General features: G+C 39.6%; 1 protein-coding gene across 1 annotated transcript in view; it reads right to left on the reverse strand.

Annotated features, from left to right (window-relative positions):
• agla (amylo-alpha-1, 6-glucosidase, 4-alpha-glucanotransferase a) overlaps positions 1 to 12,241 on the reverse strand; it is a 355,602-nt gene that overhangs the window by 23,603 nt on the left and 319,758 nt on the right. Inside the window, exon 26 of the mRNA XM_037681985.1 lies at positions 6,099 to 6,234. Coding sequence (XP_037537913.1) covers positions 6,099 to 6,234 — 136 coding nt within the window. The remainder of the gene's footprint in view (positions 1 to 6,098; positions 6,235 to 12,241) is intronic.

Raw genomic sequence — 12,241 nt, forward strand, 5'->3', positions numbered from 1 at the left:
CTCAACCACCTGGAGCAGAAAAACTCTTACGTCCGTATGCTCTTTGTGGACTTCACATCCGCCTTCAACACCATGATCCCCCAAACCCTGATGGACAAACTATCCACACTAGGACTAAGCCCCTCCATTTGCAACTGGGTACTAGACTTTTTAACAAACAGACCACAGTTATGCCCCTTTTCCACCGTCACAGAGCGGATCAGATCAGTTCGGGTTGGTTCAGATCGGTTCGGGTCTGTTGTGTTTCCATGTACATTTCTGGACCAGCTCTGTAGGCGGGGACTAGAATCCAACTCGTCTTACCACCTGGTGGCAGTAGTGCTCCCTTAAGCTACTTACTAGCCACCACTAAACGTATTAGAAGAAGAACACCCTGAAGGTTTTGTCACACGACGTTGTGGAAGAGATGTCATGCTCTAATGGAGTACCTCATGAGCTGTAACTTTAGACCTGATTCATAATCCTACCTTACTGCCTTCCCTGCTGCTTTAAATCCATGTGTTTTTCATTTTAGTATAGATTTTTACAATAAAGATGTATTAAAAATATCTTCACTTTTATTATTTGCAGATATGCACAAGGTTCATGTTAAAATTGCAAAACTTCACACTGTGCTGTAATCTTTGAAACTGCTTTTACAATAAGATACAGACTTGAAAACAATTAGGTTAAATTTTGTCCTTGAATTTTAAAGATTTGTCTTTCATTAAATTAAAACATAAATTTATTACTTATTAATCTAAAAAAGTTAAGTCTGGTCCTCTGGACATTCAAAAAACAAAACAAACAAAAAACATTTAGTTTATTTATTATAAACTGTATTGTTTGTTTTGTGAATGTCCAGAGGACCAGACTTAACTTTTTAGATTTTTCTACCTGGATTATTGAGCAGCATCAGGATATTAATTAATAAATAGTCAGTTGGTTTGTGAACACCATGGGGTCCTAGAAGAGTTGAAAAGGTGGCTGTTGATGTCTGTGCCTCCCTGGTGAAGATGCTGCTCCCACAACCCTGAAGCAGAAGAGGATGGATGGATGGATGGATGGATGGATGGATGGATGGATGGATGGACGGACGGGTGGCGAAGGAGGAGACCATCAAACACAGCAGGAGTGGTCAGTTCAGGTGAACTCCTGCCTGTTTGCTTCAGATCAGCTGTTCAAATCTCTGCAGGTTCAAATAAAAGGTGCACCAGGACTTTCAGCTGAATCTCTCGGGCCACAGTTGTATGGACGATAAACGATAACTGCTAAAAGATAACTGATGACTGATAATTGATAACTGTCCTTTCTGAATTTTGGACAGTTTTTGTCTCACTTCATCCTAGAACAAAACATTTATAACATAATAACAGTTGAGCAGATTCTAGTAATCTTTTCTTAGGATCCATTAAAGATCAAATGCAACTGGAAATTCTTCTCAATTCCAGTATGAATTTAAACAAACACTATCTGAACTTAACATTGTAAAATTTGTTTAGGAAATTTAATGTTCAAGGACACCACTTAAGAAAAAAATTGTTTAATATGAAAAGTAAGAAGTGAAAAATGTACAAAAATAAAAACTACTGCGTCCAACTAATGATTGTGTCTGTCCCTCGTCTCACGGGCTTCATCCAGAAGAAGACACAAGTGTTGTTCCTGCTGTGTCCGGTTCAGTTCTTCATGTTCATTCAGTGATGAAAGAAGACTTTTCTTTACTGGACTCTTTTCTCTTTCTCTTCACTAGAAAGAAGAAAAAGGTGGTTAATTCAAGCTACATACTGTTTTTGAATAAATGCATAAAACAAAGAAAGGTGCTGCTAACAGCTATAATAGATATATTAATAATAATAAACTGATCAAATAAGAAAATGAAAAATAAATTGATTTAAAAATAATGAAAATGATAATAATGGATATATGAATCAGAAAGTATTATACAGATGCAGATATTCTTTGTCATTCGCACCACATGTGGTCCATGTGGTGGATCAAAATTATGTTCACAGGGTCCCAGTTACATCCAACAATAAAATATAAAAGAAAAACAGTAATAAGATCTAAGATATGAACTAATAAAAACATCAACTAAAAATATGATAAGCACTAATAGCATAAAAACATTAAACACAATACGCAGAACAGCAGCACGGACATGAGTCTGTGTGAACAGATGAGCATGCATGAACACAGCAACATGAAACAGATCAGCAGCAACATGAAACAGATCAGCAGCAACATGAAACTGATCAGCAGCTACATGATGTGATTCTTCACAGTGTTATATATTCATGAGGCTGCACAAACTCAAGTTCATGTTGCTGTTTGACGTATTGTTTTGATTGTTTACTGCTATTAGTGCTTAGTGTTTTATTAGTAGATGTTTTTTAGTTGATATTTTTCTTAGTTCATATCTTAGATCTTATTACTGTTTTCATTTTACGTTTTGTTGTCTGTAACTGGGACCCTGTGTACATAATTTCATCCCAATTCAGTATTTATTCAACATTTTATTTTTTTACTTTAAAAATAAAATAAATCAAGTCCTTATCGGCACAAATAAATTGATGTGGAACATGTTGCATCTTACCGAGCACAGAAGCTGCAGCATTGTGCAGGTGCAGCTGGGCTGTGATGGAGACCTGTCAGGTGCAGACTCCTCTGATGGAGACCTGTCAGGTGCAGACTCCTCTGATGGAGCTCTGTCAGGTGCAGACTCCTCTGATGGAGCAGGAGCCGAGAGGCTTGGAGGGTTTAATGTGGAGTTTAGAGATGAACCGTCACGTTCTGAAATACGTTCTGGATAAAATACAGTGAGAAACGGGACCGGAGGACAGTTAGCATTTATGCAAATTAGCTTAGCATCGTAGCACCGACGTTGTACTATTATGGCGTCAGCCTCTTTTGTTAGTTAAAAATATGTTCAGAACCGATGGGATGAGTAATTTAAAATATGTTTAAAGTTAGAAAACACTCACTATCTTCTATAAATGGTTCAAGTAGAGCAGTAGTCGTGTCCAAACCACCCTCCAATCCTCCATCTAGCTCGCTTTGACTTTTTTCGTCGGCCACCAAGCACAACAACACCTGCACTTCTGCATTTGACCATGGCTTTGATATTGTTGTTGTTGTATAGCTTCAAAATACTAAAAGATACGCTCCTTGTGTTATCGCTAATGGCAAGCGGTAGAGAAAAAAATGGTGGATCGGGTTGTTTGGAAAGACTCCACAGACTCCTCCCCCCGGCCAATCAGTGACCGACAGTGTTTCTGACGTCACGGCGCGGCTCGCTCGGAACCCTTGAGAAGCCGGGCCAGAATTTAGCGAGGCGAGCCGGTTTCTGGAACAGTGGAAAGACCTCAAACGCGCTTCAACCCGGAAATATCCGACCCGCGCCGTGACGGTGGAAAAGGGGCATATGTGAGGATCCACAACCTCTCCTCCTCCACCATAACCCTCAGCACTGGCTCTCCTCAGGGATGTGTGTTGAGCCCCCTCCTGTTTACTCTGCTCACGTATGATTGTGCAGATACCAATCCAGGCTGTCACATTGTAAAGTTTGCAGATGATACAGCGGTGGTGGGATGCATCACAAACAATGATGAGTCCAGCTACAGGCAAGAGGTGGAACACCTGGAGAGCTGGTGCAGAGAGAATAACCTTCACATCAATGTGAAGAAGACAAAGGAGATGATTGTGGACTTCAGAAGGAACAAAAACATCTACACCCCCCTGAACATAAGAGGATCTGCGGTGGAAGTGGTCTCCAGCTACAAGTACTTGGGTGTACACATGAATGACAACCTCAGCTGGAGCAACACCACCACCAGCCTGATCAAGAAAGCTCATCAGAGACTCTACTTCCTCAGACGGCTGAGGCGAGCTGGTCTGGGAAGCTCAGTCCTCACCTCCTTCTACAGGTGTGCAGTGGAGAGCATCCTGTGCTCGAGCATCAACGTGTGGCATGGAGGCTGCACAACTGCAGAAAGAAAAGCTTTGCAGAGAGTGGTGAAGGCTGCACAGAAATCTATCGGAATCAGCCTCCCCACCATCACAGACATCTACACCTCCAGATGCAGGAAGAGGGCCACCTGCATCATGAAGGACCCCACTCACCCAGCACACACTTTTTGCCCCACTCCCCTCAGGAAGGAGGTTAAGGAGCATTAAGTGTAGAACCACTAGACTGAGGAACAGCTTCTACCCTGAGGCTGTTAGACTCATGAATCTCTAACTAGAATAATCACTGTGAAAAACCATATCATGTTGCTGCTGATCTGTTTCAATGTTGATGTGTTCATGCGTGCACATCTGCTCACAGACTCATGTTCATGTTTGTGCTGATGTTCAATGTTTTATGTTATGAGTGCTTAGTGTATATTTAGTTGATGTTTTTCTTAGTTCACATCTTAGATGTTATTACTTTTTTTCTTATACATTTTATTGTTGGATGTAACTGGGACCCTGTGTACATAATTTCGCTCCACCACATGTACCACATGAGGTGCGAATGACAATAAAGAAACTCTGACTCTGACTCTGATATACCATGAAGGATTCTGTTAAAAAAGTTTGGGACACCTGGCAGCCTTTTGTGTTGTATGTGGAAAACATGTCAATGCCTGTTTAATTAATTTGTGTGTGTGTGTGTGACTGATCCAGTGTGGGAGTTTTTTTTTTTCTATGATTCTATTTTTTTGTATGTTCAAAAAACCCCAAAAGAAAAAAAAAAGTAAAAAAAAAAACAATCAATAAAAATACCTTTATTTTAATTTTATTTTTTTATTCCTTTCATAGTTTGGGTGGATGGATCAGATGGCATCTGCAGCCAGTTTCTTAGGATCCACTGTGGGACGGACCTTTACAAGAGATCCTTCCTGTCTACAGCCATCAGCATATAAAACATCTCTTAATGAAATGAGGATAATGAGTTACAACAACAAATAATTTCCCTTTGGGATTAATAAAGTATTTTTGAATTTGAATTGAATTTGAATTTGAAAACCCTTCCACACCAGACCCAAGAAGCCTTCTTCCCATCACAGCAGTTGTTGTGAAAGGACTGAAGCAGCATGGGAGGCTGAATTCAACCTGCCACTGTTATGCCTCTGAGCAACAAAGCGTGATGATATTGGAATGAGTCAAATGTTTTTTGAATGGAAAATGATTCAGTTCAGTTCACTTTATTTATATAGCACCAATTCACAACAAAATTGTCTCAGGGCACTTTACTGAAACATTCACATACATAGAAAAGCCAATTAGTAAAGTTCTCTACTAAAGAAGCAGCAGACTCGTTGAATCTTCACTTCGTTGCAGTCTCCCATGATGATCACATGTTTTTGCATAGTGCTTCATCCAAATGCTGTTGAACTATAAGTTATGCTTATGATGGAGCAACAATATTAGCTTCACTTATGTAAACTTACACTGTCACAGGTCAAGTTGGTCAAGTGACATTATGGAGACCTCAAATTCAAGGCCTGGTGTGGTAAATTGACCAAAGTGACTATATTCATCTATTATTATTCAATCAGAAAAATACAATACTTTACATCAAACAAAGTTAACGCAGGTTCTCTGGACAGTTTCTTTGTGTCTAAATGTTTCGTCTTTCATCCAAAATACTTAATCAGTCTGAGGAGCCACAACAAACTCAGTTCCATAAGTAGCACACTCGCATAGTGGGCCAACCAGTTTGATGGTGATAAGATAGTTTCTGGAGTCTGCTCTCTCCCCCGCCAACTGGTCTGAAGCAGCCATGGCCAAAGTGGTTCAAAGCATCAAAGTTCATGCTCAATAATCCAGGTAAAAAATCCACCAAAGTTAAGTCATGTCCTCTGGACGGTTTCTTTGTACTTTGCTTGTTTGTGCAATTTCTTTGAAAATTTTAAATCAACTTTTTGAAAAATGCAATAAACAAGGAAATATTACATTCATACAAAAATGCAAAAACTCTGCTGGAATTTATTAAAAAAGTTAAAACTAAATAGTTTGTTGAAACAGAAGCTAAAAATCTGAAATGAGCAAAATTGTAGTTTAACGCTTAAATAAACAAAAGAGCAGCTTAAATCTGCAATTAGCAAAACAATAGCAAATTGGTTTGTAAGCATTACCTTGCAGTTGCAGGCATCCCTTTATTTCTGGCTCTTTCACTCTCCCCCATTTTGTCCATCCAAGTGCCGCAGTTAAAACGGTTTCCTCCAGTCACAAAACCCGTAGCTGGGTCCACTTTAGCACTTACATTAAATCCTGGAAATAAACATAAAATCTTAATAGCTAGCATTACAATACAAGGTCCTTATACACAAGACATTTGAACATCTAAATGAGGGGGGACCAAAGTGTCGTTTGAGGGCTTAAACAGTGGATGCAGATGTAGAGTTTTTGCAAATTTAGATCAATCAATCAACTTTATTTCTATAGCATATTTTAACAACCGCAGTGGTAGCCAAAGTGCTGTACAATAAGTCAAAAACAGATTAAGACAATAAGAAAAGAAACATACAAAACATACACACACCAGGTTCACAGCAGGTGTGTTTTAAGGTGTCATAAAAGACAAGAGATCACAGTGTGTTAAAAGCCAAAAAATAAAAGTGTGTTTTCAAAAGAGATTTAAAAACAGGAAGAGAGGAGGCCTGTCTGACACTCAAAGCTCAATTGTTCCTTAACTTGGGAGCAACAACAGCAAATTCTCTGTCACCTCTGAGCTTCAGCATAGTTTTAGGGACTGTCAGCTAATCAGCTGATTGTAGGGATCGAGGTGGGCAGTAAGGCTGAAACAGCTCAGATAGATATGGTGAGGCAAGGTTGTTCAAGCATTCAAAGTCAAATAGCAAAAACTTAAAATTAATTCTGTAGTGCACAGGGAGCCAATGAAGGGACGCCAGGATGGGAGTGATTTGCTCATGCCTACGGGCCTTAGTTAACAGGTGAGAAGCAGAGTTCTGAACAAGCTGCAGACGGGCAAGAGAGGTCTGGCTCATGCCTGCATACAGTGCATTACAGTAGTCAAGACAAGCTGTGATAAAAGTGTGGATTAATTTCTCCAAGTCAGGTCTTGTTAAGATTGGTTTCACTTTTGCTATTTGGCAAAGTTGATAAGTTGTAGTTTTTTTTTTTCCGAGCCCTACTCGGACAGACTGGATTACCAGTAATTAGAGTGATTAGGTACTTTAATAAACAAAATATCTATAACAAACAACGGGGAAAGATAATGGATGGATGGGCTGAAAGAAAAGCCCTCCATAACGGGAGCGATAAAGAACAATAAAAATTATCAAAAATGTATTAATAAGAATTGCACAAACATGAACAAAATAAAAAGTGCATATATAAAGCTGGCTCAGATTGCACTGGGTCGTAGGCAGTCGAATAATCAGCCACACAGCCTCATTTCTTCGGCTATGAACCCGCAAAATAAAGCTGGAATTAGATCCCAAGTTGCCTAAATACAAAATTATAAATATATTTTAAAATCTGTCAACAAGTTATTGTGCTCCATTTACATGGTTTTACATCTTGTCAAGAACAATACTGCATCCATCATAGCTGGTCTGTGCGGCCAGATGCCCTAAAACTCACTGCTGCTCACTGGAATGCAGAGCACAGATCTCTCCAACTTAGCCAGTTTTAGGTACACATTTGAGTTTAGTTTCCAAAATCCCAGCAAATCTCGCTCATCGGCCATAGCATACTTTTGAGTGATGTACAGTGTAACTCTGGCTCATCCACTGCATTCTCCCACTCTGCAAAAGCACTTGTTCTTCTCTGTTTGAATAGTGGTGGTGTGAATGTGCTCCTCGTTTCAGCTTTTGATGTTGTCGCTTCTTGGGGCTGCAAATTCTTCCACTGCAACTGAGAGCAGTTTGCTGCTCTGTTGTGCAGCCAGCTGAGAGCGGGGTGTGGGCCTGAGTGTGCACCTGACCCACATCAGCAGGTGTCATCATGTAGTGAACTAAGCCTCAGGTCAAAATCTGGCCTTGAGAGCCTGCCTGGAACAAGAACTGTATTTCATTGATTTGAGTCCAGAAACACAAGATTAAGTTCATCCAGAGACTTTCTAAGTGTCCTGCACTGATCAATTGAAAGAACACTCTCTTTTTCTATTATCATTACTATTTTACAAATGTTTTGATAATCAAAGTGTGTTTAGTTCAAACCATTTTCAAATGTTGAAGTGAACTACTCATTTTTAAATCAACTGTGAAACAGTATTAGTGATTTTAATCCTCATTCAAAGTAGAAATCAGGTTAATGATGCATTGTCTGATTTTCCGTCTTCAATGAGCAAGTTGTGTAAGTTGGTCAAAGGTCAAGTTTCGGTCAACTGCAAGTTTACTGAAAAGAAATGTCATGTTTAACTTTTACAGAAAGATACTAGAGAGTTGACTCCACGAAGTCTGGAATCTTCATAGCAATCTTCTGTCTGTTCTTAAACAAATTTAATCTTTTTCCTTGACTTTTAATAACCTCTTACATCACAAAAACACACCTCTGTTGGTCCACCGACCAATCAGAAAGGTCTCAAATGAACCGGAAGTGACCTCTTTTAAAAGGTGCAACACTTCCTAGTTCACGGTAGTTCTGAAACTCAGAAGTTCAGTAGGTTCACAGCAGTTCTGAGAAGAACGCTGAGAAGAATGCCGAGAGAATGCTGTGAGTTAGTTCCGAGAGCAGCAGAGTTCAGAATGCTGGAATGCAGAATGCTCAGGACATCTGCAACTAAGCTGGACGAGAGAAGTTCAGAGGAACTATGAAGTCTGTTCTGGACGATCTCACGACTCCGAACGGTTCCCTACTATCCTTACGGAGACGCTGGATAGCATTTGAAGGCAACTCTACACCGAAGTCGGAATTATCCTCTGCCAAGGTAAAAAGAGTCGATCTTCAACCGCAAAGTGTACCATTGGTTAAACTGGGCCCAGAAGGAGCGTGTTGTTCTGGTTATAACAGACAAATTCCCTCACCCATCTCTCTCAAGATAAACCTCATTTTCCATCTTTAAACTCTTCTATTCTGCTAGCAAATCATTCCAGATATTTTCAGAAATGTCTGTTGTACAGTTTGAAATGGGGAAACCATGGCCGTATGGTTTCCTCCTTGTAAAACTAGCTAACTAAGCCATGTTGTTATTTTTCAATTTGCCAAATTAATGTAAATGTGTGATGTGTTAAACTTTGATTCTGTAAATAAATGACCACATTCATTTGATGGGTCAAAGAAAATTAACGCCTCACGTTACATTTAATTAAATTCAATGCACAACATTATTCAGTCCAGAAAAATGAATGAATCCGTTTAATTTATGAATATATCACAGAATATGTTCATCTACATACTGGTGGCCCGTGACAGGTTCATAAATGGACTGTATTCGTGTAACAATTGATTTATCATGTTGGCATGAAGTGAAAAGTGCAGAGAGTTGCTGTGTGAAACGCAGCGTTTTTGCAGCTGAGATGCTCAGAGAAAGCTTGCAGTTGTGGTGTTTTGAATGCTGAAATAAGGTCATTGGGTTTCGTTTGAAAGCTGAATTTGTACATCTGTTGCGTAACAAGAAGCTGGGTTTGTGTTAAAACGCTTTATTCTGTTTAAACTGTGGTCCAGACGTGGTTCTGGTCCGGCTCGGTTCTGATTCGGTCCGAACGAGTCGTGTTTGAAGAAAGAGACGTTTTTAAGAACGGAGCGCCATCTCCGTGAAGCTTTGAGAGCTTATTGGTTACATTTTTAACAGAAAATAGTGCATTTTGACAGTTTAAAAGACGAAAAGTTGACCGGAAGGTTCTTGCTAAATGCTACACGCTAGCTGAAATGGCGAGCAGCGATTGGTCGAAAACCGCTGAGTTGGGTCGCCCTGATTCGCTGAGAAATGAGTGACGTGTCTACGTCACTTCCTCTGAGTCAGCGATATAAAACCCACCCCCGCTGTTTGTCTCTGTGATTGGTTGAAAACGGCCGTGTGGAACGCTCTGATACGCTGAGAAATGAGTGACGTGTCTGCGTCACTTCCTCTGATGTCAGGTTGTAAAGCTCGGTTGAACCGAAGCCTTTTCTGTGCTCAAAATCACTAAATGAAGCTGCCACATGTCCCACAAAACTCATGTTTCATGCAAAGAAGTCGTGCTTGTTGAAACAACGCCACGTTTTAGCTTGAAATACGTTCAGAAATGTTGATTTAACCGAGTTTAGCCGAAGCTAACTTTAAGCTAAAAAGCTAACGACAGGATGTCAACAGAACGTCCACAGGAAGTTGTCATAGGCTCCTGCTGGTATAAAGCTAACACCACCACCTGCTGTTGGAAACTTGAAATCACAGTTTCACTTCGTTTTTAGGTTATTTTGGTGAAATTATACGTGTTTATTTCCGTCAGACGCATTTTTGAGTTAATAAACGTTCTTCAAGCTGAATTATTACTGTTATCTTACATTTAAAAAGTGATGAAGGTATTTATGCGAGAAAGGCATTTACTAGGACATTTTTCATTCACTGATAAATTCCTCAGACAGAGGTGCAGAATGAAAAATTAGAAACTTTTTAAAAGATACAGTCCAGATATTCACAGAGTTGATAAAGTTTACTCATTTGCTGAAAAGATAATACACGCTTAATTGCTAGACCACTAAATAAGAGTAATTATATCAGAAAAAGGAAACGTTTCTGATTTATTTTTACCACCTAAAACAACACATCTTCATATTTAATTTTAAATAGAAGATAATGGCAGGAGAAGAGGAGTATAACAGTTTTCCTGAAGGGGAGACTGATTATTCCTCATCATAATTTTTCTTTCTCTTTTCACCCACCTGGTTTAATGAGTAACTGTTAAAATAGCGAATTTCTGTAAAAAAAACGGCTTAAGAAAGCGTTTTAAAACTAAAGTTGCTTTAAACTTTTAGAAAAATTGCAGGTTTATTTAATGTTAAGTGCTTTAGAGTAAATATCACTAAGAAGCTGGTTCTTGTATCTGTTAAAAATAAGCACATTAAAAAGTAACACTGCAGAGAAGCATTTACTTAAGAATATTCATGAATTGGGGTAAAACCTACAAATAGGTGCCCACATTTGAATAAGTTGACTTATTACAGTACTTCAGTGAACCCAGAGCTAAAAAGTGTGTGAACCTCACATGACACTTGCATACAAATATTTACCTGTTAAAAAACTTCTGAAGTTGGCAACTGTTTACACAGATAAGGCTACACAGTGAATAACCATGACAGGTGTGATAGAAAAGGATTTTGATCCTTGTGAGATGAAGGACTGTTTAGAGAGAACGTTGACACTGCTCACAGGATCCTTACATCCACATGGCGAACAGGTGGACAGCATGAACCCAAAAGAGTTATTGGACAATCTGAAGGAGGTTGCAGAGAGTGTAACCTCTACAGAAATTACAAAGTCAAGCTATGAAAAGCTGGCTAAAATGGCAATCTTGCTGAAAGAATCATTCTATACAGTGGTAGAAAAAGCTGACGACCTTGAGATAAGGTTAAACAGCGAAAAAGAGGTGGTTCAGGAAATTGAAGAACACTTCCTTCAATTTAAAAGTGAACACGAGGTCCTCACAAAAAAACATTTTGAACAGATGTTTCAATCACAGCAAGATGCACGTGCAGAAATTGATTCACTGAACAGCAAAATACAGTTACTTAATGCATCACTATCTGAAGCCAGGGATGCTAAAGAGCTGTTGTCCAGAGAATACTTTGCATTAAGACGGGATCACGTCGTGACAGTGTCACAAGTTTCCCGCTGCAAAGCTGAGATAGATGTGCTTAAGACACAACTTTGCCATGCAGAAAGGAAATATGGTGAGAGGCGTGGACAGGATGTGCAGACACAATGGGTTTCAAACCCAAATCTCCTCACATCACACACACCTCCATCCATACCTAATGTGGTAGGAACAGACCTGAACAGGTTTCCTCTACCAAACATGCAACAGAGAGCATGGAAACTTCCTCTTTCAATAGATGTTCTACTAAAACTCTCAAAATATGTACAACGCTTTGTACCGGGACCAATGGGTTCAACTGGAACAAAAGCATACCTCAAAGACATTGAATTCAGACTGAGTGGTTATCCTAATGCTACGGTTGAGGATAAAATCAGTCTGATAAGGCTCACTTCAGACAGAGAGGTGTTCACCTTCATCGAGCGTCTACCTGATGCAACGAGAAAGGATTACAACCTTCTGTGTGAAGCTTTGATCAGAGAGTACGACCCCTGCACGGGACCTGCTGGTTTCCCAGC

The sequence above is a fragment of the Nematolebias whitei genome, chromosome 9 (genome assembly GCF_014905685.2).
Source record: "Nematolebias whitei isolate Nwh7 chromosome 9, NemWhi1, whole genome shotgun sequence".
Taxonomy (NCBI): domain Eukaryota; kingdom Metazoa; phylum Chordata; class Actinopteri; order Cyprinodontiformes; family Rivulidae; genus Nematolebias; species Nematolebias whitei.